This window comes from Chiloscyllium plagiosum, unplaced genomic scaffold, assembly GCF_037043375.1.
Source record: "Chiloscyllium plagiosum isolate Xiang-an unplaced genomic scaffold, Cpla_swu_hap1 HiC_scaffold_4, whole genome shotgun sequence".
Taxonomy (NCBI): domain Eukaryota; kingdom Metazoa; phylum Chordata; class Chondrichthyes; order Orectolobiformes; family Hemiscylliidae; genus Chiloscyllium; species Chiloscyllium plagiosum.
The window spans coordinates 43,004,796-43,031,971 of NW_028270142.1; the positions used below are offsets into that span (position 1 = coordinate 43,004,796).

The 27,176-nt window shown below is 41.4% G+C and overlaps 1 protein-coding gene across 3 annotated transcripts in view; it reads right to left on the minus strand.

The window, feature by feature from the left end:
• Positions 1-6,362: 6,362 nt before the first annotated feature.
• Positions 6,363-27,176, minus strand: part of gask1a (golgi associated kinase 1A) — a 55,050-nt gene continuing 34,236 nt past the window's right edge. For all 3 annotated transcript variants that reach the window (XM_087986195.1, XM_087986194.1, XM_043688700.2), the window contains 3 exons: positions 18,598-18,720; positions 12,300-12,403; positions 6,363-8,188 (listed from right to left, as the gene is read on the minus strand). In XM_087986195.1, coding sequence (XP_087842321.1) covers positions 7,987-8,188; positions 12,300-12,403; positions 18,598-18,720 — 429 coding nt within the window. In that variant the 3' untranslated portion in view covers positions 6,363-7,986. The remainder of the gene's footprint in view (positions 8,189-12,299; positions 12,404-18,597; positions 18,721-27,176) is intronic.

Here is a 27,176-nt window from a genome sequence, read left to right on the forward strand (position 1 = left end):
ACCTGCTCCCTTCTCCAGATCTGACCAAATCTAAGGCAAAAGTGAGGGCTGCAGATGCTGGAAACCAGCTCTACTCCTCATGAAGGGCTTTTGCCTGAAACGTCGGTTTTCCTGCTCCTCGGATGCTGCCTGACCTGCTGTGCTTTTCCAGCACCACTCTGATCCTGACCAAATCTAACTCAATCGACATAAGATTGCCACTCCTAGAATCATCCAGCCCATGACATCACTTGTGTCTTTTGTAATATCGCCATCTGCTGTTCAATGAAGGCTTCTCATTCAGAGATAAACCATCATTACCAAGTTCATTTCACAGCCTGACTGTATGGGTTTAAGAGGAGCAATCCACACAAAATCTGACACCAAGTCACAAGGGGGAAATTAAAGTAAATAATCAAAAGCTTAGTCAAAAAGGTTGGTTTTCAGTAGAGTCTTGAAGTAAGAGAGGTAGAGAGGCTGAAAATGCATTCCAGAGTTCAGGGCTTAAGAGCTGAAGGCACAGTTATAATGGTGGGGTGAAGGAAAAGCAGGATTGTGCAAGAGTCTGGTGACCTCTGAGGTCTACATGGATGGAGGAGATACCAGTGATAGCACCTGCAAGGGGAAGGGGCACGTCCTCACAACAAACAGGGACAAGCATTTGTTTCTCCAAGTCATAGTGATGATGGTTTAGTGATATTACCACTGGACTGTTAATCCAGACACCAAGATAAAGATCTGGGGATCTGGAGTTGAATTCTGCCATGGTGGAATTTGAATTCAATTTTTAAAAATCTGGAATTAAAATAATCTAATGATGACTATGAATCGATTGGTTCGCTAATGTCCTTGAGGGAAGGAAACTGCCATCCTTACCCAGTCTGGCCTACATGTGACTCCACACCTACATGAATGTGGTTGACTATTAACAATTGTGCAATAAATGCTGCCAAGCCAGTGATGTCCTCATCCTGCAAATGAAAAAAAAACCTTTTTCTCTTACGAATATGGGCTGTAACTCATGTCTAGAAAATTATATGATCACAGATAATTTGACAACCAAGAAACGCTGAGAGACTGTAAAAGAAGTTACAGTGTAGTAACAGCTGTAATCATTCCTATCATTGTAGAATCTTACAGTGTATGTGGGATTTTTACCCACACAAACCATCTCTCACTCTGATCACTACTTTCCATTCTGCCTCACCCCCACCAAAGGATTTTACTGTGTTAAGAAACTTTCCTCATCTACATCCTAAATGGCTGACCTTTTCTTTTGAGACAGTATCCCCTAGTCCCAGAACCCCTCTCCTCCAACCGGGGGAAATATCTTTCCTATATTAACCATGCCAAGCTCTGTAAGAATTTTGTAAATTCAATGTGATCAACTTTCATTTTCTGAAAAGCTAACATATAGATGCCCAGTCTCCTCAATCTCTTCTCATATGGCCAACCTGCTCAGTGTGGTGAATCTCCATTGCATTTTCTCTATGACAAGTAAATCCTTCTCTACGTAAGGAGGCCAAAACTGTACCCAGTATAGGCCTCATCAAGGCATTATACAATTGCAGCAAACGTTCTTTACTCCTGTACTCAAATCCTTTAGCAATAAAAGTTGCACAAAATTTCAAAAGTGGTTGGACAATCAAACTTCTTGCAACCACTGAAATTAACCTGTGGTGAGGAACTAATCCGCAAAATCAAGTACCAAAAATCTGTTGAAATAATGAATAGTCTTATCTCAGTTACAGTTATAAATTGTGTCAGGATGATACCTGAGGTGAGGGTGTTCAAATATATGGAGAAATTGGGACTAATCTCTGATAAGCTAAGAACTTTAGGGGGATATTTAACAGAGGTGTTCAAAATTATGGAAGTTTTGCAAGAGCAAATAAGGAGAATTTATTTCCTTCAGCAATTGGGTTGCAATTATTGTCAAAAGAACTTAAGCAGATGTGGGCTGAAGTGTTTTCACACTGAAGGTTGATAAGAGCAGGAACATGCTACTGGAAAGTGTGGTTCCACCAGAATTTCCAAAGGTAACATATACTTCAAGAGGTTTAATTTGCTTCTGAGGACATTGCTGTGGAACTATGTTGGCCAGCTTTTCACAAGAGGCAGACAAAGGGATTGAGCTAATGATGATCCAAGATCCATGATAGTGAAATGAAGGAACAGGAGGATGATTTTGAAGATTCCTCAATTAAATGAATGAATAGGCATGGTGCTGCTTTTAGGGATGGTGGATTTTGGGAGGTTGAGGAATAAGTTAACAATAATAAGCTGAGCAGAATTATTAATAGATAAAGCCATACATAACAAGTAGAATGAATTCAATTTCAAATCAGACAGAGAAATTGAAACAGACAAACAATTGTCTTAAAATAGACAAAGTAAGAAACAAGACAAAAGTTAAAAACAATTAGTTTAAGTTTTTGCATTTTTAAGATCTCCAACAAGTAAACTTAATAATTTTCATGGCTGAAGAGACTGACGTAGTAATTATCAATAAAGTTTGTTAAAAAGGTTCTTAAACCTAAATTCATGAACTTCACCTTTAGTAACTATTTTAGTGAGTATCTAATATGCAAAGAGAGTAGCTTTATGGTGTTCATTGTACATCAGTGATAAAGCAGATGGTGAGATGCTCTTTTTGAAATGTTTAATGACAGAGTGACAATCTTGGAAATTTGAGTTTAATCATACATCTGTGCCCTCGCCTGCACATATACCTTTTATAGAAAAATAATAACAAGCTCTATTGTAGGTCTGAGGGGTTGAATAAAAACAGAAATTCTGGAGATATTCAACAGGTCGAGCAGCATCTGTGTGGAGACAGACAGGGAGTTAATCTTTTGAGTCCAACTCCTCTTCAGAACTTGAGTATTGTTTGAGGAGCTGAAAAGTCTACTCCAATTTCTAAGTTGCAAAAGGGCTGATTTTTTTATTTCTCTACATTACATATTCTCTATGCAACTCAATTTCCAGTAGTAAGTGTGCAGTAAAAAGAAGATAGTGACCTCCCCACATCTGGTCCTCATTTCTTCCTGGTTGTAAGCTTAGTGGGAGTTATGTCTTATCCTGTAACTGACATTTCAATGTAAACACAGTGATAGGATCTTCAATGTTAATGAGGCCTGTATACTAATCTGCTCTCACTATCAATAAACCAGCTGCAAACAGTGCCCTTAGGAATAGGGGAATGACATACATTTCATTTCAAATCTTTAGTGCTTCTCTGTTTAAAATCATAATGTATTAGATAAGATTTTCTGAGGCCTTGCTAAAGTGGTAAATGTGGGCAGGAGATGCCAAGAAGATCCCACCATCTCCATTTTCATTTCTGGACTTCTTTTGAACTCCTATTACTTAGAGGAAGAGAGAGGCACATGTGGCTAGCATTGGATATCAATCATTCAATTATTATATGAACTCTTAGCCTCTAGGGCCTTTACAGAATGACAACATAAGATATTATTGAATGATGCAAGGACACAATCTGGCATAGTTTACACCAACATTTTCACTCACTGTCTTGGTATCAGCTATATAAATCAAATAACCTGGTAAACCGTGATTTTCCATATGAAATAGTATTGATACAACCATACAGATAAGAGTGTCAGCACCTCCATCTTTTCCTGCACCAATATATGCAGTGGGCCACTAAATCATGACCACTAAACTGCCTGAATTCTGTAGAGCTGCAATGAATTGTGTTGGAATGGGGCAGAGTGATAGGTTGTCAGTTGAGTTCTGATGTGTGGGCCCAATCCCACCACCATCATGCAGAAGACTGGGTCCTGGTAGCAGATCATTTGTGGGCAGCAGCCTGGAGCAAACTTGTGTATCAGTGCTTGCATAACTAAATAACAAGATGCTTACAGGGAGGAGTGAGGCATCTTTCTTGAGCTGGTGCTTCCTACTCTGTTGTTCACCCTAAATTTGGGAAATATACTAACAGATGGGGCAAATGAGCCACTCCTGTTACCTCTTGTATGGCGCCTGTCCCTATCAAAGCAAAAGGTTTTATTCACTTGTGGGATGTGAATGTCACTGGCTAAGCCAGCATTTACTAGTTGTCTTTGAGAAGGTGACAGAGCTACCTTCTTGAACTGCTGCAATCCATATGCTATAGTTGACCCACAATGCCCTCAAGAAGGGAATTCTAGGATTACATGCTCTTGATGGAACAGACTCTATATTAAAAGGTTCTCTTTCTGGATATTGCAGGCAGAAAATAGTAAGAGATTCGAATTCCCCCTTTAATCTCTCTGCTTCATTATCTCCCTCTGCTGCTTGATTTGACCCATTTTATAATCGCTTGTCCCAGAGTTTATTTGTGTAGTTCAGTATCAAACTTCGTCCAGTTATCATTTCTGTGAAGCACCTGAGGATGTTTTGTTATGTTATAAATGCAACTTGTTGTTGAAATATGTGGATGGTGGCTAATGAAAAGGTTGACAATGGTTTATCATGAGAAGAAGGTGTTGCCAGACATGGGTGGGTCAACTGGAAAGAATACAGGGCAGGGTAATGGGGAACTACAAGAAGGCAGAAGGAAAGTAAAAGAATCCATGAGACAGTAAGAACTGGTAAAATAGCAACATATGAATTGATATTGAAAGCTTCAATCTATCATGTCCTGGTGAGACAAGAAATTTCTTAAGTGTTAAAATCAAATCTGCTAGTGTTGATGCAGACAGATACATCGGGTATTGATAAGCAGTTATGCAGGATCCCTCTGGAACTATATTTTGATTATACAAAATTTCAACTGTTTTGTTGTTCAAACATTTGTTATACCCCCCCCCCCCACTTCCCACTCAGCCAGACATGTGCTCAGTCAGCCTCACAAGTAATTGGTGTAACTTTAATCAAGTCCAGAGTGTAATGGAATACTTCCCACTTTCCTTGATAAATGCAGCTCCACCAACACTCAAGAAACTTGACGCCATCCAGGACAAAACAACTTGATTGGCAACAGGTCCACAAATATCCCCTTGCTCCACCACTGACACTTACTAGCAGCAGTGTGCACTATCTACGAGAAGTAGAAATTCACCAAGGCTCCTTCTCCCAACCACTACCATTTGAAAAAACAAGGGCAGCTGATAGATAGGAACACTGGGATGGCACAACGGCTTAGTGGTTAGCACAGCTGCCTCACAGTGCCAGGGAGCTGGGTTTGATTCCAGCCTCAGGCAACTGTCTGTGTGAAGTTTGTACATTCTCCCTGTGCCTGCGTGGGTTTCCTCTGGGTGCTCCAGTTTCCTCCCACAATCCAAAAATGTGCAAGTTAGGTCATTTGGCCATGCTAAATTGCTTGTGGTGTTCAGGGATTTGTAGGTTAAGTGCATTAGTCAGAAGTAAAATGTAGAGTAGTAGGGTAGGGGAATGGGTCCAGGAGGATTACTCTTCAGAGGGTTAGTGTGGACTTGAGGGGCCGAAAGGCCTGTTTCCATACCGTAGGAATTCTATGATGACCACCATCTGCAAATTCCCTTTCAAGCCACTTGCCATCCTGAACTGGAAGTATATCATCATTCCTTCAGTATCACTGGATCAAAATCCTGAAACCACCCCCCACCAAAGGCATTGGCATACTACAGGAAATGGACTGCAATGGCACTAAACATTGTCAATAAATCATGGCCCAGCTAGCAACATCCAAATCCTGTTAATGAATTAAAAAAAAATCTGCCAGAACATTTAAAAGTCGGCCACAGCATCTGAATTTCACCAGCTCTTGGGTGTGTGCTCTTCCCCTGGCATAAGGATACACTCTAATTCTTGCTGTATTTGACTTATATACAGGCCCAGAGATAATAATGAACTCAGGTGTGTTTGACTGGAATGCGTTTTAACAGCATATCACTTTATTTCTACAAACACTGAAAGGTGGGAGGAGGCAGGATGAGGAAAGTTGGCTTATATATACGTAATATAGGCTTTATGGAGGCTAACATCTAGACCACAGACATAGGTAGACATTACAAACATTGTTATTTAAACTATCAGAACAAGCTGTTATCTCCATTGTCTTCACATTAAAAAATAATGTTGCCATTTAAGTAATTTAAGTACACTGAATTCAATTTACCTACGAGAAACTGTAAAAACCGCTTGTGGCAATAGTACAATGAGTTGCATAGCTCTCTTTTTCACATAATCACTCTGTTGTACTCCAATTTAATATTAAGCTCATGATTATAATTTGAGGGTTTGATGTGGTTCACATAGAGATAAGTTTGAGATAAAGAGATAAAAGAAAGCCAGGAGATGCTGGTGTTGGACTGGGGTGTACAAAGTTAAAAATCACACAACACCAGGTTATAGTCTAACAGGTTTAATTGGAAGCACACCAGCTTTCGGAGCGTTGCTCCTTCATCAGGTGGTAGTGGAGGACTCAACCCTAACACACAGAATTTATAGCAAAAATTTACAGTGCCATGCTAAACATCATGGCATAGACCGAGAACACAGGGGGCTAACACCTTCAACATATTATCTAGCTATCAGCATTGTTAACAGCTAACCTGAGAATGCAACTTTTAAAAAAAAGTTTTGTGATTTGCACATGAAAGAAGTGAAACTATCATGGTATTCTAACAGATGAAAGGCTTAACAGACAATCAATTTTTCAATGTATAATTTCAGTTACATCACACTGTAAATTTTTGCTATAAATTCTGTGTGTTAGGATTGAGCCCTCCACTACCACCTGATGAAGGAGCGACGCTCCAATTAAACCTGTTGGATTATAACCTGGTGTTGTGTGATTTTCTACATTCAACACCCTAATGTAATCTCTTTAGGGTACGAATGAACCAAATCCTGAAAGATTCAGAAAAAGTTTAGCTGTTGGTTAATGGGATTTAGGATGCATCCCCTACTCCTAAATGCAAATTAATACCAGTTCAATGGGTGCATCTGACCACGTGGCTTTGTCTCCTGTAATAGAAACATTGCATGAATCATTTCACTTCAGAAGTCTATTTTTTGAGAAAAATTGGATTGTACTCTGTATCCTGCTATATTATAAATGGAGTTTAATAGGTGCAGGGGACAACTTTGCAGAGTGTATTAAACTTAAAAGCTCATATCTAAATTTCTAAGGAAAACTGTAGTTTCATTATGACATATGGTTGTTAAATTTGTGATTTTGAGGTGTGGCATGCCAGAAATAAAAAGTGAAATCAGTCAAAATTAAATTACTAGCTTGGTCACACATCAATTCTAAGCCTTCCTGGGGGATCGGAATAGAACCAATACTAATTACAGGTGCATTCCCAATAGGTCTTTTAATTATTTCAAGTAATGATGGCAGATTTCAGTGTATGCACTAGTTTTAGTTTAGTTACCGAAGTACAACTGAAACATCAGGAGAAATTATTTACATTCTTATTTAACATATATGGTACATATTATCACATTTCTGTACTGGCAACACTGGCCACAAGAGAATGGAGTCTACACTGATGAGGGCCAGGAGTTAGGCATCGAGAGGCAGGTAGAGGGTACAAAGGTTTAAATGATTTGTTTTCTAACCAAGGATTGGATGAAGGTTGTTGATTTAAATTTAAAATCTGGCAACAAACTTTAGCAAACATTTTTGACTGCGAGAGCTGGTCAATGTTTGCTCCCTTCCCCCTACCCTACAACTGAGGCAACACCTCAGCTGGCCCCTCCCTGAAACATTTAAGCATCCCTTTCCATAAGAACGGGCCAGGGTGAGGGACCACAAACACCAGGAGGGCGCAAGTCCCTTGCTATTGCATTTCCGAGAGAATTCACAGTGAATGTGTTTGAATGCATTAAAGCAAAATTACTGCAAACTTGGATTGATAACTGTCTGTCTTTCTGGTGATAATAATGTCTCCAAAAGTCTCATCATGTATGCAACATGAGACATTGTGGTCTTTCAGATTAGGCTTTCCATCTCTGGTCGCAAACAACTGATAGCTAAATATCATACTTTTGACTGTCGATTGTATTGAGTTCACATTATTCCTGAACTAATTTGATATTATTTTCCTGGATGTATTTGAGCAATAGTTGAGCCCTCTTCTCTATGACCTGAACCAGCTTCTTCAGGCCTCTTATCCCATTGTGACTGCCCCAGAATTCAGTGTCCATGTGCAGAGACCTCAGCAACCTCTTCTGTAAACATCCAGACTGTAAAACTGAGATGACATTTGCAGGAAACCTAAGGAAGAGAGAGACACCAGAACCCATTTATTATTATCCAAAACATTGCTGACTCACCCCAGACACCAATTCCCGTTCACTCATCATTCAACTTGCTTGCTGATCTGCATTGGTCCAGCAATGCTTCAATTTTAAAATTCTCATTTTTGTCTATACCTTTCCTTGGCCCTCCGTGTTGCTGTAACCTTCTGGAAGGCGACGATTTCATTAGCCCTTAATTCTGGTTTCTTGAGTACTCTGATTTAATTTTCTTTTCTTTGTTTTTATAATATCCAGAAACACTTTTACACACACAGGTGTTTTATTTTCATCTTATTAACAACCACTAGTAAACCATCCATGTTTCCAATTGAATAACTTAGATGCAAAATGTGCTAAGGGCAATACAAACAGTCAAAAGTGAGGGAAAGATAAGGAGAAGGGGGAGGAGGTTAAACCAAAATGGAGATAGAATGGGATCCCATATTTTAACCAACCTGTTTAGCAATGTTATTAAACATCTTTGGAGCAAACGTCGCTTGAACCGAGGCCTCCTGGCTGAGAAGAAAGGGCACTACCACCATGCCAGAAGAGCCCCTCATCCCGATTTTAATCACTCCAGAATTGATGGTTGTCAGCTGCCCCAAAATTCTGGAATTCCCTCCCCAAATCTCTCAACATCTCTTTTCTCTGCTAAAATACATCTCTAAACATGTAACTGAGCTTTTGGTCATCTACTTTAACATCTGTTATATCAAGTTACTGAGGGCAAGAAAGATGGGATTAAGACAGAGTGCACTAAAAGAGATGGAAGAATTAAAATGTTCCACTTTAATGAATGGTTTTTAAAAATATTTAACATGAATTATATTTTGAAGGAATAAGATGTAACTTCTTTAAAGTAGAATTTTGGGGTCAGAGAGGCAATCTGGTAATAATTAAGAACCAAGAACATCTGGCCCTGCTCACCCTTCTTTCTGTTCCAGACGGACCGCTCCCTTATCACTCCTTGGTTTGCACCACTCTCCCCACCAACCCCACTTCCACTCCCGAACCCTCTGGTACCTCCACCTGCAACCGTAAAAGTTGCAAAACCTGCCAGCACACCACCTCCATCCAGGGCCCAAACAGTCCTTCCAGTTGAAACAGAGGTTCACCTGTCTCTCTCCCAACCTGGTTTATTGTATCTGGTGTTCCCAATGTGGTCTTCTCAGGTATGTTTAGTGGATAAACACAGGTACTTGGCACCCTTTCATGCATTTTAATGCACAGCCTCTCTGCAAGGTCCTGGTGCAGCAAAGGCTGTGAAACAGCAGGGAAAATCTCAGCAACTTCTGGACTTCTGCATTTTACTGCACCATTGTCTGATTTATTCCATTATTATGCAAATACAAACCAGGCCTTTACCTAGTTTATCAGATACTTAATTTCCAAAGCCATGCTGTGCAATGCCTTTCAAAAAAAATCAAAATATAATTCAACTGGTCACTCTAGAGTTTTATTCAATTTTAAGGCCATTAATATTTGCTCTGAACAAAATTTCAAATCAAAGGAACTGCATTTTAAATATAGAATGAAAGTTTGGTCAAAATATTTAAAATAGAATATGATAAATTGGTCGCACATAATATTAGGAGAGCAGATGTAACCATTAAGAAATCTGTGACACGCATAAATAAAGCATCAGAAATATCTCTTTCTGCAAATAGCAAGGTATTTAGATTTGGAAATTGATCAAAGGAATCTTTAGACAAATTTCATGGAATTTGTGTAGGGATCAGGCAGAAGGACCAATGGACAACTACTGCCTGAGGATTTGCAGTTCTGCTACATCATGTATTGTACAGTTCTAGCTAATGCCTCAGATTGTGTCCAGCATAGCTGCATTATGTATTTATCTTATACTACATATTAGTGTTTCCTTATGTATGTACAATGAAAGTACACAATCTTTTAGCGCTTTTCCAACTGTGGATTATTGTACATTCCCAGCTTTAATTAATTTTAAACATTCATGGTCATTCCTCCTCCTGTCCAGAACCTCAGATCTGGAATTTCTTCCCTATACCTCTCTGACTTTTTCTGTTTCTGGAAAGCTTTCCTTAAAACATTCCAACAAGTTCTTTTCCATTGGTTTCGCATCAATCTTTCTCTGATAACACTCCTCCATAGTGACATTCCTGCATCTGAGATGACACACTACAACTTGTAGTTTTCTCACATTTATGTGCACTTATAGGAACAATGCTGTTATCTTGTTGGGTGTTGCACAAGTGGTGTAAGTGAATTGAGGAAACATCATGCAATCTCCAGCACCACTGACAGCTCACTGCATAGTTAATTGTTTGTGAATTTAGAATCTCTATAGGCTGTTATGAATATTTATTTAATTTACTTGTGTTTCCTTGACTTGACAGTCTAAAATGGCTCAGATATGAATTCTGTACAGGGCTGGCCAGTTTCAGCAGAAAGCTCGTAATATTTGAAGAAGGTCTGCTGAGGTAATTCCGCTGCCACACACATATCTCTAGGGTAAAGTGGTTTGAACAGCTGGTTTTATATATTTATGGATTTATATCGAAGTTTTCATCCAGGAATGTGGACAGATGAATCTCTCTTCATACCACAGTATTTCAGAAATCTCCAAGAACAACATCTGCAAAACCAACTGGAAGCATCAGCCTGTGCAATATCTCAGTTAGCTGCATTACTTAGATTCATTAAATTCTGATGGCCTGCTGAATCTGAGTAATGAAACAGCATATATTCAGCACACATTGAATGCTCCAATCAGGCAGCGTTGCACATTACATTCAGGTACTGGCATTGCATGCTGCATCCAGTTTGCACTGTCCACAGTAGTCAGAGGGTTTTGCACAGAGTTGTTACTGGAGTGCAGGATATGAAATACAGTAACCCAATTATTCATTGGTAAAAATGAAGGCAAGTTATTAAAGTGACACCGACTGAAAACAGTGGCTCCACCTGCCCTCTTAGATGGATGCAATATATTCTACAACCACTATTCAAGGAAAAGGGTAGGGGAGTGCGCAGGGATGTTCTCCCTGATATCCTGATCAATATTAGACTTCCAACAAATTTAACTAATGCAGATTATGTAGGCATTAACACATTGTTATCTGTATGTAAATTGCACATAACTACACTTTAACAAATATTTATTAGTTGTAAATCACTTGTGATGTCCTGAGGTCATGAAAGGTAGAGAACATGAGATATTATTTTTCAGTACTGACTCATCTGCTGAGGTGGGAGGAGACCTGTAAGACGTTGAGAGATATGTTTTTCTTGTGCAGTAACTTGTGACTCTGAAATGTTTCTCCTACTTGAGGAATAAGTTTTTGAGGTTTCATCTTCCCACACCATAGACTGAATTTTAATCACAGGCTTCGGGACCATGACACGTAGGACCAAAAGACTATACTTGACAGCAGAGGAATCCACTCAATATATTTCTTGAGGTAATCTTTTAACTGCCTATATTTGGCCTATGGGCAGGATTTCCATATCACTGCCCCATTGTGAGTGCCAACAATTCCAACTAGGAGAGTCAGACACAGCCACAGACCATTAGGAACAGGTAGTTCCTTACAAATAATCAGATGGCAGAATGCTGATCAGAAGAGAAATTCCTCTGGAGGACTTTATGAATGGGTTTTCCATTTTAATGGCCCCTCTTCAGGCAATGGGACCTCCTCCTCTGGTGCCACCTCCTCCCCCAGAAGTGGGCCAACCTCTGTGGACTCTCCATGTGATGGGTATTAATCTGCTGCTGGCAATGTGTCATTGGTGCCTCTTATTGGGGCCTTTTATACTCCACTGGATCAATCTGGCACCAAGCATCAGCATTTACCAAATACCAAACACTTCATCTCTCCTTTCCGTTCTCTCCCTCTTGCCAGCCTCTGTTCCCACTACCCAGAAGCTGGTGAAATTCATCCCTGTGTGTCCCCTCCATCAGCAACTGACTATGGCTCAGTTGCTGTAGCTGTTCCAAGAGTCCAAGGTTTCAACTCCCTAGCATGGGTTCTAAGCATTACTGAATTTGGGAGATATTGACATCAATGTGAGAAAATGTTTTAGGAATCTGACAATGAAGGCGTACTTACTCATCAATGCCTTCCAACAATTTGAAGTTGAGGTTGTTTTCATGCTGTAGAAGTCTTCCTGCATTGTCTATGTACACAAGTTGAGATGGATTTCCTTTTCGAACCTAATGCAATAATTTAATTCATTAATTCAATCTAGGTTTAGGCACTTGTATACTTTCCAGTTGCTGATATCAATCAGGAATGGTAATTTTTTCAATAGTTCTCATTTACCACTTGCTCATCCTATTATCTATATCTTACAGAACAGAGGAGACTGGAAAGTGTCCAATTGAAAACCCATAATGATTAGGAAGTACATCTCTGCAAAGATGCGCCCAACCAAGAATCTCCATCATTCGTCTCACCAATATTTGATGGATAGGTTCCTTAATTTAAATGATTGACCCAAATCACCTGCTGCAGGATCACCTACAAACTTGGCACAGATGTGGATGATTTTTTTCTCCCCAATTTTCCACAGCACAGGATGTTTTTAAGCTACTGCAGAGGACATCTGTTCAACCAAGTCTTGAGCTAAACCCTGTGTAAAATGTGTGACTGATTCCATTTTTTATCATCTTTCAGTTTAAGAGGACATGCCATCTGGAGAAGACTTTGAACATTTCGTAGTTGGAAGGCCTCCCAAGAGTCCCAAGTATTTTAGATGGAACTCATTAAGCCATCAAAGCTCCAGGTGACAATAAAAGTTTTGTACACTATCTTAAAGGGAAAAAGGTCCTGAAAATGCTTCAAAGGTAGGGATAGGCAAAATAATGGAAAAGATTAGGAGGAGTTACTGAAAGCCTTGTTGAATAGACATACATATATTTAAAGGGTGGTGGAGACGTTGTAGGATTAGGAGGGGATTCCAAGTAAGGAGGATACATTGACTAAAGACATTGCTGGTGAGGCAAAAAAAAGAATTGGAGGAGCTAGATGTTGACTTGAATTTTGCACTGCAGGAAGTCAGAGAAACAGAGGGTAATAAAATCATGCAGGAATGCACAATTTTGAAAAATTGGGGGTAGAAAGGGCAAAAATAGACACAGGGTAAATAATCAGTGGGACACAGTAGTCCAAGATTTTTTGCTGGATATAGTGGTCCAAGATTTGCACAACATAGAAATTATGTTGCATGGAAGAGATTAACAAAGAAAGGATGGGTGTACTGAATTCTGGGGATGATCAAGGCATGAGGTGGGCAATATTGTAGAAATGGAACTTAGTGAACTTTGTGGTGGAAGTCATGATTTGGAGATGCTGGTGTTGGTCAGGTATACAAAGTTAAAAATCACACATCATCAGGTTATAGTCCAACAGGTTTATTTGGAAGCACTAGCTTTTGGAGCGCTGCTCCTTCATCAGGTGGTTGTCCAAGGTGTGCGATGTTTTTGGAGATCATCTCCACTTTAAGCCGGCAGTTAGTGGTGTCGATGGTAGTCACAACCACCTGATGAAGGAGCAGCGCTCCGAAAGCTAATGCTTCCAAATAAACCTGTTGGACTATAATCTGGTGTTGTGTGATTTTTAACTTTGTGTGGAGGGGCTGTCTAGTCTGAAACTCAGGAATGAATAGAACATCAACATTGTAAAGGATTTGAATCAGAGACTGACAATTGTGAATGAAAAGGAATTGGTGACAAGCAAGTAGACTTTGTGACTAGTAGATCAGAAAATGATGGTTGAGATCTTTCAAATTTGGAGTTTGAACACTCACTTGATGTCAGCAAAGCAGTCTGATCACACAGAGGCAATCAAAATGTCCAGGAAATTGATGGAGAGGTGACTCAGGGAATGTTATTCGCATGGCTGTGAAAATTAACTTATTGTCTGTGGATCCCATCAGCAAGCATCAAGCTAATTCATTGTCTTCTCTGTTTCAGACACTGCTCTCGCAGTCAGGCACTTAGCTTAGTGCTGTAGAAGCACAATTTCCTGATCTTGTGAACTAGACTACGTTATTGCACAGATCAGGAAATTCTATATTTGCAGCACAAAATTACCAAGCTGTGAAACTGCAGATGTGATAAGACAGGTGGCAAATTAGTTATTTGGTTTTGGACTTTACTTCCAAAGGAATGAAATGTATATAATAGTTGTGCTACCCTTTTTCTTCTGGGATTTTTGCTTATTGAGCGTACATTTGTCAACTTTCTTTCCAGAATGCAATCAAAAGAGACAGAGAAACATCGTTTGGGACTGATCATTAATTCATTGCTGGAAATGGTTTGAGATTGGACAGCTCCTTCTTGTATACTTGCAAAGCATCTTGTTGTCTCTCTTGGTTTTTACTTTCCTTAAAAATTTAGTTTTTTTTTGGTTTGCTTAATGGGTGATCAGAGAGCTGGCAAGTAACCTGCTATCAATACTTTTTAAAACAACGTTGCTTTGAAAGGCAGCTAATTGTTTGAGAACAACACCTGTTCATTCATCCATCTTCGCCTTTACCAATCCTCATTATGTCTCATGTTATTGAGGTCTGTGTGAGAAATCACTGACAAATCTCCATGTCCAGACATTTCTTGACACTATGTGCTAAAAAAAATCAATTGTACATGACCCCTTACCCCTTCTAACCTTAATGTTTCTTTTTGCTGTATTAACTGATTTACTCTATGGAATTTTTTTCAATAAATTGACACTGCTACTTGGCAGTATACTAAGTACAGAGCTATTTTACTGCCTTATGTGCCAATTATAATACAATTTCCCTTCTCTGATCAGATGTGTTTCTAGTGAGGATTAGGACATGCAACCAGCTATAGGAGTGCACAGTAGCAATACAAAATATTTTCCAAATTGACGTGCAGGAAACAAATAGATTTCTCATGTCAGTGCTGAATGGTCATACATTTTTCCTGAGGCTGGCCTTTCTAAAAATTTATACATTCCAATGACATCACCTTTCATTCTTCTAAACTCTAGACAATATAGTTGATAATCCACTGGGAGATACTTACCAAAGTAAAATGTACTCTTGGAATTTCCCATTCCAGTTCATTGAGTTAAAGGAAGAAGATAAAGGTATTTTAGATCCATATTTACAGGTTGGAGTCAGGGTTACGGGAAGAATGTGTGCCTATTCAATGATTTCCTTATCAAGAATATGACATTTTTTTGTGTCAAGGACAGTAAGTTAACCTTAGAGTAGAAAGTTCACAATCAATTTAAATGCAGCATGGAATGCTCCTTATAAAAGGTCAGTTCTCTACGATTCTTGTGTAGTAAGAAATTGAACATGACTTGTGTTTGAAGGATTAAAACATCAATTTTTATCGGTATAAATTGTAAAATGTTGGGCTATGTTAAAAAATATTAATATAATGGATAAGCACTTTTAACTGCCAGTAATGCATTATTAAAATGCAGATGCAGTGAAGTTACAGCACATGAATCCTGAGATTCTACCTCTACTGCAGTGTCTTGCCCTGTCCTAATAACTCATAGCTCCCTGGACTCCCGAGGATATATAGATGTCTTACTCAATGACTGAACATCCACAGCCCTCTGGTTGAGGATGAAATATATTTTTACTGTTTATATTATTCTATAAGTCTGACAAAGATAACCTTGTTTGGGTTTTGTGATATGTATGTGGAACGTCCAAGGTAAGCCAACAGGGGAACCACAGCCTTGGCACAGAAAGGCCTTGAATTCCACAGACACACGAAAGTGGGCGCACATACACGAATAACATTCAGGTGGCATGAGGGGGTGGGCAAGGAGATGGGAAACCAGTGCAGGATGCTGCATTTCAGGAAAAATAGCAGACTTTAGGAAACAGTTGGGGCACAGAAAGATCATTTCAAAATCATTGATGCCTGTGCAAATGTGTGAATGGCTGGCAACTATTCTAGCTTTTGCGGTCTTGGCCATTTATGGATACCTACCTTTCCAGTATGGAGAAAGTGAGGACTGCAGATGCTGGAGATCAGAGCTGAAAAATGTGTTGCTGGAAAAGCGCAGCAGGTCAGGCAGCATCCAAGGAGCAGGAGAATTGATGTTTCGGGCATAAGCCCTTCTTCAGGAATTCCTGAAGAAGGGCTTATGCCCGAAACGTCGATTCTCCTGCTCCTTGGATGCTGCCTGACCTGCTGCGCTTTTCCAGCAACACATTTTTCAGCTACCTTTCCAGTATGCCAATACATATGCTATGGACCCAAGTGCAGCACATTGCAGGTATAACTCAGGAACAATTCTGTTCTTTGTACAGATGAGATGGGGTGCTACACCAGAATTCAGCCAATCTCTCCATTCTGACATACACTACACTGTGTTACTTTGCTGGATGTGGATGTGGAAGGGGAATGTCTATGGTACTGAAACCTCACAGGGAAAGGCTGCAGAAGAGAAGGTATGTGACATGGAGGGAGGTGATATTTAACTCGGGAAATATAGGATGTCATTTAATGCCAACCCTCATAGTGAGTTTGCTGGCAGGAGGCATTTAATTTAGTGGATGGTGGTAGGTGAGGTCATCGGTATATTTTTGCATCCGCTCCAATAAAGTTCATGGTGGGATGCCTTCTGCTTGCCACAATTAATGCCCAGTAATGAGTCTCATCTCAACGCTGGTAACCATGAAGTGATGGACAGGGGCAGTCACCATGTGAAAAGCTTGACAGCGAACCTATGTGGTTGCTGATTGTGGACTTTTGGGTGGGGGGGGTTCTCCCTCAATGAGACTCAGTCAGTACTTTAGTCAGATCAAAGCAGCTAGCATCCACAAGGGGGTGGGGGTGCGGGGGGGCCTGTGACAGTTACACCCACCTATCCCTGCTGCCAGCACTCCTCCCCCATTACTGCAACCTGCACTTGTGACTCCCACCCCACCACTTCTCTCCTGTGGTCAGAGTCCATTTCAATCCAGAGCCTGAGTGGGTGACATGCCAGCAGCAGCCAATACTTTCCATCCAGTGTTGTTGGTCAATATAACTGCTAGCTTCTGATTGGTTTATAGCTCCCAACCTACATGACCCCTCCCCCAGGCTCCTTGATCTTCAGGCTGGCTCACTGCTGTCTAGTTAAATGTCTGTGTGGAGCATGATGTGGTCGCCCTTACTAAAAACAGAGCGATATGGAGTTCTCATGTCTTCATCCAAAACCCCATCATATCCATTAATTCCAGCCCTAGGATTTGGTTTTATGGGCAGTCCACTCTCAGGAATGTCCAGACACCTTCTACGACCAATTAACATGGGAACAAACACACCTTCTAGACACAAGAATAATGGTGCCCATTCCCTGCACTCATACCTCCTTCTCATCTCTCAGTGCCGAACCCCCAACCTCCATTCACTCTCCTTAAATGATGCCACTGCCATTCTTATCAGGCAACTCTTCAATCTAAAGCTGTGTCAGAATGTTACGTGTATAGGACTCTCGGGTGACAAGCTGCTAATGCGTGCTAGGGTTGTGTTTGACATGATGTGGTCATTTGAACTTACGGGCCAATTTTTTTTTTATTAGCCTTGGAACCAGCTACCATTGAGCATGATGTGCTTGGTTGGATGATGATAATCAGATTGGCTGTGATATCCTTCACTAGTAACTGCTGAAAGTTGCTGCCCAGGGTTCATGGATGAAATATGTCAGAGCCAGTGGAACTGTGCCAGTCAGTGAAAGAGAGTAGTAGGTAGGCATGATGGGTTGAATGTCTACCTTCAATGCCATATCATCTTTTGCCAGCAGTGAAACAGTTTTATTTCTGATTTTGAGCCTCAGCCACAAACTCCAACTTCTAACCTACTGCTACTCTTTGCCTCTGCAGTCCTTGAAGGTTGAACAACTTCATAAGTAGTATTGGTGTCAGCATCTGGCATATAGTCAGGATATATATCTGAAACCCTCAGACTGCGTGAACTGCTGAGACAACAAAATACAGCCGAAAGTAGCAACAACCTTAATCCTGAGTCAGAAAGTTGTGGGCTCAAGTCTCACTTGAGAGAATTCAGCCCAAAACCAAAGCTGACACTCCAGGCACAGTTCTGAGGGAGGGCTGCGTTGTTGCAGGTACCATATTTCAGATGAGATGTTGATAGGCCACAGCTACTCGCTTTCCTTTTGGTTAATATTTACCCCTCCAACAAAATCACTAAAACCAGATTATCTTGTCATCATCACATTGCTGATGTTAGAATCTTGCTATGTACAAATTGGCTGCAACATCTCCAATTACAAAAGTAACTTGATTTAAAAAAATAATTAATTGGCAGGAAGGTACTTTGTGATGTTCTACGGCAACAAGAGGTAAAAAATGTTATATTTTCTTTCCTTTCGCATGGGACCATTCTAAAATTTCCAGTTCCTCACATACCAGGATATGCACGAGCAGATGGTCCTTAAGATTCCTGCATTTCTCATGCAGCAAATCTTCTACACAGGGTTCTGAGAAGTCTGGATTAAAACCGCAGCAATGTCGATCCAGGCGATCATGGACCTGAGGGAAACAAAAGCTCATTTGTGAATTTAACAAATACATAAACATATGCCACATGTTTGGATCATCTCCACACCCTTGCAAAGTACCAGGACGTGTGCCAGTGAGGGCCAGCTCTTTAGCTCAGGTTTTTAGAAGCCTGCATGTAGAGGGAAAATTTAATTCAACTTTCCTAATATCATCAGTTACTGTGGAATCAACACAGAGGCCTCTAATTCTCTTGTATGCAAAGGACTGGAGTGCACAGATGTGAATTAAAGCTAGAATTTTTCCATAACCTAACTAATGTTAGTAGGATTTTAAAAATTCATTCATGAGATGTGGGCATCACTGGCTGGGCTGGCCCATCCCTAGTCGCCCCTGAGAAGGTGATGGGGAAATGCCTTCTTGAATTACTGCAGCCCACTCATAGTGCCATTACAGAGGGAGTGCCAGGATTTTGACCCAGTGACAGGGTATGGAAGGTGGGTGGGTTGGAGGGCACTTTCAAGTGGTACTGTTGCCTGTATCTGCTCAAACTCATTACCATTGTTTGTTAACACTCTGGCAATAATTGGATTACACTTATGGAACTGATAACAATCCTGCGACAGAAGTAGACCATTCAACCCCCTGCATTATATAATACAATAAGATCATGGATAATCTTTATTGCAACTCCATTGCCTTGGCTCCATATCACATTATACTCCTGGCTACTAAAAAGTATTGATCTCAGATCCACTAATTTTGTAAGAAAAATTTCCACCGCTCAGCTTCTGTTGTGTAAGAAAATATTTCCTAACTTGTCTCCTCAACAGACTGGTTCTGATTTCAAATTTATGTCCCTTCATCTTAGATCCCTGCAAAACAGGGAAAATCTTCTCTGCAGATGTCCTGACAGGTGCACGTGCTGAAATTATCCAGAAAATGTAACTCAAATTAGCCAGCATGACTGAACTGAGAACCACACCCAAACCCCTTCATCACTCACACATCAATCCAAATCCCTCATCAACTCCCTTGGCCCAAACCGACTACAAACTCATACTGACCTAACCCCATCTGACCTCACTGTCCACCCAACCCCACTTCTCACTCAACTCAATTGCCACCTTACCTGTCCTAACTACCCCTTCATCCAAGCTGACCACTCACTAATCAGATTACTTGACCCAACTTCCAACCAACCCATCCTAAATACCCATGACCCAACCATCCCCTGACCAACTACCCGCTCAACCCAACTGCCCACTCTCCTAGCCACCCCCTCACTCACTGAACAGAATATTACCCTTCCAGGACAAGACTGTTCTCTACCCACATTGGCACAATACCCAGGATGATGACGTTCAGTCATGGTCCAGATGTTATCACATCAAGATGCTTCAGTATGATGATCTGATAGCCTTCAAAATTGGAGCCCTCATGCAACACTGAAAGAGCCAATTAAAGAGCTTTGAAGTTCATTAAGAAAGCAATAGACTTGAATAAAGCTTACACTTGCAATAACATGGTGTGTAGATGTACAAAAAGCAGATGAAGAACTCAGTTTTCAATTATTTGTGTTTAATCAGGCAGATTGAAATACAGCAGCTGGAATCAGTGATCAACCACAGCAGATCAGGTCTGTAGGTGAGAGCAGTCCTGAGTTAAGGTTTTGTATTTGTTTACACTTTATGAGGATTTGACACCTGATGTGTTTTGTAAAGTGCTAACCCATCCGCACTGCAACCTGTGTATCTGTAGGAAAATGAAGATAGTGATCTCCATGTGAGATACAACCTCCGGTAAGGAGGAAGATGAGGAAGGAGAGAAGGAGAATGAGAAAGAGAGGAAGAAGGATGGAAGTTCAGGTGTAGGATCCACCTGGTTAAGGATGTCACTTGAACTGCTCAGGGTCAAAAGACTACAGAGGTAAAAATGGTGGGGCCTCAAAGGCATTGGGCAACCAACTAACTTACAGAGAATGATCTGTTTGCAAAGCCTGAGGCATTGTACTGTCAGAGACTGAGACTCTCCAGACCCACAGTTATATCTCTTTGTATCATTCTGTGGAAGGGCAACCAGTTCTAGTGGCTCCAAATGGTGACCATGGCCCTGAGTTTATTTTCTAAGTGCAGTTTTTCAGGTTCAGGTGGGGTTACCCAGCCTGCAGCCCATCATTACAGTTAGGTTTTCACTGATGCAACGTTCCAATAATCTGTACAACAATTGAGTTTACATTGATCACATCTGCCATTCTGAAAGAACCAGCAAGTTCATTGCAAAGGCAGGCTTCCTGAGGATACTGGGTGCCTTCGACCACTCACATTTGCCATTAAGTCTCCAGCAGACCAGCCCTGTATATTCATCTACTGGAATAATTTCAATCTACAGTTTTTCAATTGATGTGTGGCCACCAGCAATGAATACCGCAAGTGTGTGTCCGATACCTTGGCAGCATTAACGATTCATACACATTGAGGACATCTCAGGTGCCAGGAATGTTCCATTGGTCTAATGCCATAGAGGGATGGCTGTTGGGGGACAAGTGCTATCCCTTGAAGAAATGGTTCCTAACATCTGTCAGGGTGCCTTGGATGGCAGTTAAATGAAGATACAATGATAACCATAGTACAACAAGGACAATCATTGCACGGACTGTAGATTTAGACAGGTTGGAGAGGTCAGAAGAGGCTCTGGAGCAGTATGCTACAACTAAAGAGTCCCAAATGATTCCTGTGTATTGCACTTTGTGCGGCCTGAGATAAAGAGTGTGCAAAATGCAACATTGAGTCTTCTAATGAAAATCTCCCCTAAGAACATGAATAGCCTACCACATGCAAGGTCAGTTTAAGAAACCTGGTCAGCAATTATGTGTTGGGCTGAAGAGTCTGTTTCCATGCTGTATAACATGATGCTAATTGTGCACAGAGCTCCCCACCCCATCACATTCAGCGGCAATTCAGAGGTGTTTGCACTCTTGCTGTGGATAATTTTGCAGAAACAGTCTTCTGGTTGTCTTCAGCTGTGAGGGCCCATTCAGGGAGGATGCTCATGCAACATTGCAGGAATTCTGCTTGTTGTCATGCACTAGATAGTGATGTCTTAAAGCTGAATGGTGCAGGAATGGCTGGACCCCTCAAATCTGTCCTGAGAGGATGTCTAGGTGTCACCAGCTGCTCAATGAGGTTCTTTTGCACATCCCTGCCTTCCAGAGAGGGATAAGGAGTAGTGGATGCTGTCCAGACACCAAGATGCCCTGTAATTCTGAGCGGACATCTCTGAAGTCCTTTCCACAGCATTCAAGCCCTCACATGCTTCTCACTGAACATCCAGCATCTGCCACCTTATGGACCATTCAATTGTGACAATCCTCCAACTGCCACAATCATGTTCCATTTCTCTCTCTGTCCAGTAGCTGCATGGGTGACTGTGAGGTGTCCTCACCAGCTTGTGCATCCCTCTGTGCCAAGTCATGAAACCCTGTTGAGATACCAGTATCTGTGCTGGTGCATGGTACAGAGAAAGAATGAGCTGCTGCATCCTCTGACTCTTCCTCTTTTATCTCCTCAGAGCTGGGGTATTCAATGGTCCACCTGAGTAGGAAACAGAAAGGTGGAGGATCATTCCAAACTCATGGAAATTGTGAATACCCAACATAGTGAAATAGCAGCATTAAAATTACAGCTAGATTCCTCTCTCAGATTACATATCCCAAAATATTTTACTTATACCAATAGTCTTATTAATAAACCATCACAACGCTCTAACCAACCCCCAACGCATTAGAACCCTAATATCACAAATGAAATAAGGGTTGCCTGTATGACTGTACATGTCACCTCTACATTGGGGAGACTGGACGCTCTTTCGCAGAGTGCTTCAGGGAACATCTCCAGGACACCCGCAACAACCAACCCCACCACCCCATGGCCAACATTTCAACTCCCCCTCCCATTCTGCTGAGGATATGCAGGTCCTGGGCCTCCTCCACCGCCGCTCCCTCACCACCCGACGCCTGGAGGAAGAACGCCTCATCTTCCGTCTCGGAACACTTCAACTCCAGGGCATCAATGTGGACTTCACCAGTTTCCTCATTTCCCCTCCCCCCCACCTTACCCCAGTTCCAACCTTCCAGCTCAGCACCATCCTCATGACTTGTCCTACCTGCCAATCTTCCTTCCCACCTATCCGCTCCACCGTCCTCTCTGACCTATCACCTTCATCCCCGCCTCCATTCACCTATTGTACTCTTTGCTACCTTCTCCTCAGCCCCACCCACCTCCCATTTATCTCACCACCCTGGAGGCTCCCTGCCTCATTCCTGATGAAAGGCATTTGCCCAAAACGTTGATTTACCTTCTCCTCGGATGCTGCCTGACCTGCTGTGCTTTTTCAGCCTGTATGATTGTAGTGGCTATCATGGACCCTCCCTTTGAGCCTGTTACCAAGCTGGTTCTGTCAGCAGCACAAAATGTGCCCTTGAAAGCTTCACCTTCCCATCACCTTCCTTCAGTCTCACCTTTGTCAATGAGGTGACTCCAATTATAAGAAGCAAGTTCAAGGACTAGCTCATTTATAGGTGTGAGAATGGCCAGTTCAGCCACTTTGCCTCCTGTCTGGCTCATCTACCATGGAAACTGTAGGCCTGGTAATCCTGCAATAAAGTGGCATAGTCCGATTATAGAATCATAAGCACAAAACAGACCCTTCGGTCCAAGCAGCCCATGCCGACCATAATCCCAAATTAAACAAGTCCCATCTGCTCCTGGCACATATCCCTCCAAACCTTCATGTACTTATCCAAGTATTTTTTAAATGTTATAACTGTACTTCCATTGGCCACTTCCTCTAGAAGTTCATTCCACATACAAACCACTGTGTAAAAATATTACTCCCCATGTCTTTTTTTAACTCTTTCTCCTCTCATCTCAAATATATGCCCCCTAGTCTTGAACTCCCCTAGCCTGGGGAAATGAGACCTATCATCCACCTTATCTGTATGCCTCATGATTTTATAAAACATTAAAAGGTCACCTCTCAACATCCTACACTCCAGTGAGAAAGGTCCCAGCCTATCCAGCTTCTCTTTATAACTCTACCCTCCATTCCCTGCAACATCCTGAATTTATTGAAGGGGCAGACCCAACTAATTGCAAACATAGTTGTTGGGATGTGCACTGCACTGCAGTCCATTCCCCTGGCTCTTTACACAGTGACACAGAATCAGGGAGTCAAGGAGAGTAGAATTCGGGCTCAAGTTCTGTATCCCTTGCTGGAAAAGAGGAAGGTACAAAAGGTCCTCATGATGGAAGTTGAGCAGCTGGCAACACCAGGACACCCATGGAACATTGAAGTGACTGTGAGAGGACATTCATTCTTATCTTCCCATGGTCAGTCAGTTAAGAAACTAAGTCCAGGAGCTGTGCCAAATTAAGGCCAGCATGGGTATCAGCGAGGTTTGAAGTAAACTAAAAGGGCCTACAGCAATTCCAGCTGCCAGCCACATAGTGAGACAGAAGCACATTGCTAAGGCAGGCAGGAGTCTGTGAGAGTGCCTCAACATGGAGGAACTCTGCAGTTTTGTGAAAAAAAATTAAAGATCACACAGGAAGAAGGAAGACCCTGTCAACACCATCCACTGTCCCCCAGCTAGTCTATGAATGATCGCTGCGGGATGAGTCACCTCTGCTGCAATGTGCTACATCCTTCAGAGTTAGGAATACATTGGATAGGTTTAAGAAAGGTGGTAAGGAAAAGCCAGGGGACTATAAACCGGTAAGCCTGACATCAGTGGTGGGCAAACTGTTGGAGGAGATCCTGATGGACAGGATTTACATGTATTTGGAAAGGCAAGGACTGATTAGGGACGGTCAACATAGTTTTGAGGATGGGAAATATTTTCTCCTGAACTTGATTGTATTTTTTGAAGAAGAAACAAAGAGGATTGATGAGAGGATGTTCTTTGTTTGTTAAGACAGAGTGGTAGACGTGATCTATATGGACTTCAGTAAGGCGTTCAACAAGGTTCCTTTTGTAGATGGGTAAGCAAGGTTAGCTCACGTGGAATACAGGGAGAACTAAGTATTTGTATATAAAACTGGCTCGAAGGTAGAAGACAGAAGGTGGTGGTGGAGGGTTGTTTTTCAGACCGGAGGCCTGTGGAGTGCCACAGGGATTGGTACTGGGTCCATTGCTTTTTGTTATTTACATAAATGATTTGGATGTAAACATTGAAGGTCGGCCAGTTTACAGCATGAAGTGGATGACAGTAGCAAGAAACATCTCAGATTTCCATAGAGGTCATTATGGAAGACTGAAGTACTCTTGTTGGGTCTTGTTTCATGTGCTGCAAGACAGCATTAACATTTCTAAGCTATAGTGATATGCTGAAGTGTAGTTAACCCCAGGCAAACTGAAGCACTATTCATTAACAGGTGACAGGCTAAGTTTTACACAGGTACAATGTTGCGATTATCGCCAAAGAAATGTAGCACAGCTTGCTGAAATTCCACAATAATGCTGGAGATCTCAAACGCTCACACTCTACAACACTAACTCTTGCACTGTTCAGACAACTCGCTTCCAAAATAGCTTTCCCAACTGAAACTGAGTGTCTTTCTGTCTCTCAAATCTGTGATTCCATTCATTAAATTAGTTTTGGAAAAATAATCATGGACGTGACAATGTGGGACCTTTCCCCTCTGTTTCAAGGTTTTGAGGTGGGAGTGGGGTATGATGTGTATCCTCTCTTTGAGTTCAGTTATTTCATGAAATGTCTGACAGTAGATTGAAATTACGTGGGAATTACAAAGACTTTATGAAAGAAAAATAAGCTATTGCAGTGTCAATGTTATACACAAGTCTTCCACCCTACTTCACTTCAATAGAACCCTCTATTTATTGTTAAAAATCACACAACACCTGGTTATAGTCCAACAGGATTATTTGGAAGCACTAGCTTTCGGAGCACCACTCCTTCATCAGGTGGTTGTGGGAGCGGTGCTCCGAAAACTAGTGTGCTTTCAAATAAACCTGTTGGACTATAACCTGGTGTGTGATTTTTAACGTTGTACACCCCAGTCCAACACCAGCATCTCCAAATCATGATTCTATTCATTGTTCCTCATGTGCTTATCAAGCTTCTCCTTACATGCATTGACACTAATTGGTTTAATCACCCCATATGGGCACAACATTGGCAAATAGAATTGTATCTGGATAAGTGTGATATGATGCTTTTAAAAAGAGGATTACCAAAGCAAAGAAGTTCATGATAAACTTTCAAAGTACAGAGGAGCAGCGGGACCTTGGCATACATGTGTGAGGGACAAGTTGATAAGGTGGTGAAGATGGCATATGCGATACTTGCCTTTGTTTGTCAACAGGAGAAAGTGAGGACTGCAGATGCTGGAGATCAGAGCTGAAAATATGTTGCTGGAAAAGCACAGCAGGTCAGGCAGCATCCAAGGAGCAGGACACACTTTCCTCATTCCTGAAGAAAGGCTCATGCCCGAAACATCGATTTTCCTGCTCCTTGGATGCTGCCTGACCTGCTGTGCTTTTCCAGCAACACATTTTCAGCTTTGTTTGTCAACACATTGAATATAAAAGCAGCAAGGTTATGATGGAATCATATATAACATTTGTTAGGCTATACTTTGGTTATTGTGTGCTGTTCTGAAAGCTACACTGCAGGAAGGATGTAATTGCATCAGAGAGAGTGCTGAAGAGGTTCACCAGGATGTTCCCTGGTCTGAAACATTTCAGCTATGAAGAGAGACTAGACAGGCTGGGTTGTTTTCCTTAGAGCAGAGATGGATGAAGGCACATCTGATTGAGGCAAACAAAGTTATATGGGGCATAGATGGGGTGGGTAGGAAGAAACATTTCTCTTAGTCAATAACCAGGGACCATAGGTTTAATGTAAAGAGGGGATTTATGGAAGAATTTTTCTGGAACTCACTGCCTGAGAGGGTGTTAGATGTGGGAACCATCACAGCATTGAAGAAGTACTTAAATGAATATGTGAAATGCCACAGCACACAAAGCTTTGGACCAAGTGCTGGAAAATGGGAATAGAGTAGATAGCTGCTACAGTCTGAAGGGCCTTGTTCCATGCTGTAAACATCTATGATCCAATAGTAGCAAGTAGCATTATTTGGGTAAATATGTTCTTCCTGAATTCCTACTGGATTAATTAGCGACTATATTAACTTCATAAGTCATAGAATTATAGAATCCCTGCAGTGCAGAAAGAGGCCATATGGACCATCAAGTCTATACCAACCCATCGACGAACATGCCACCCAAACTCATGGGGTTTTTCCCAATGCAAACTCATCTAACCTGCACATCCTTGAACACTGCAGTGCAATTTTTAGCACTGCCAATCCAACTAACCTGTCCATCTTTGGTTCTGTTCAAGTGGTAATATGATGAAACTAATAGATAATCTGAGCTCACATGCCAGCAGTAGAACAAGAGACAGT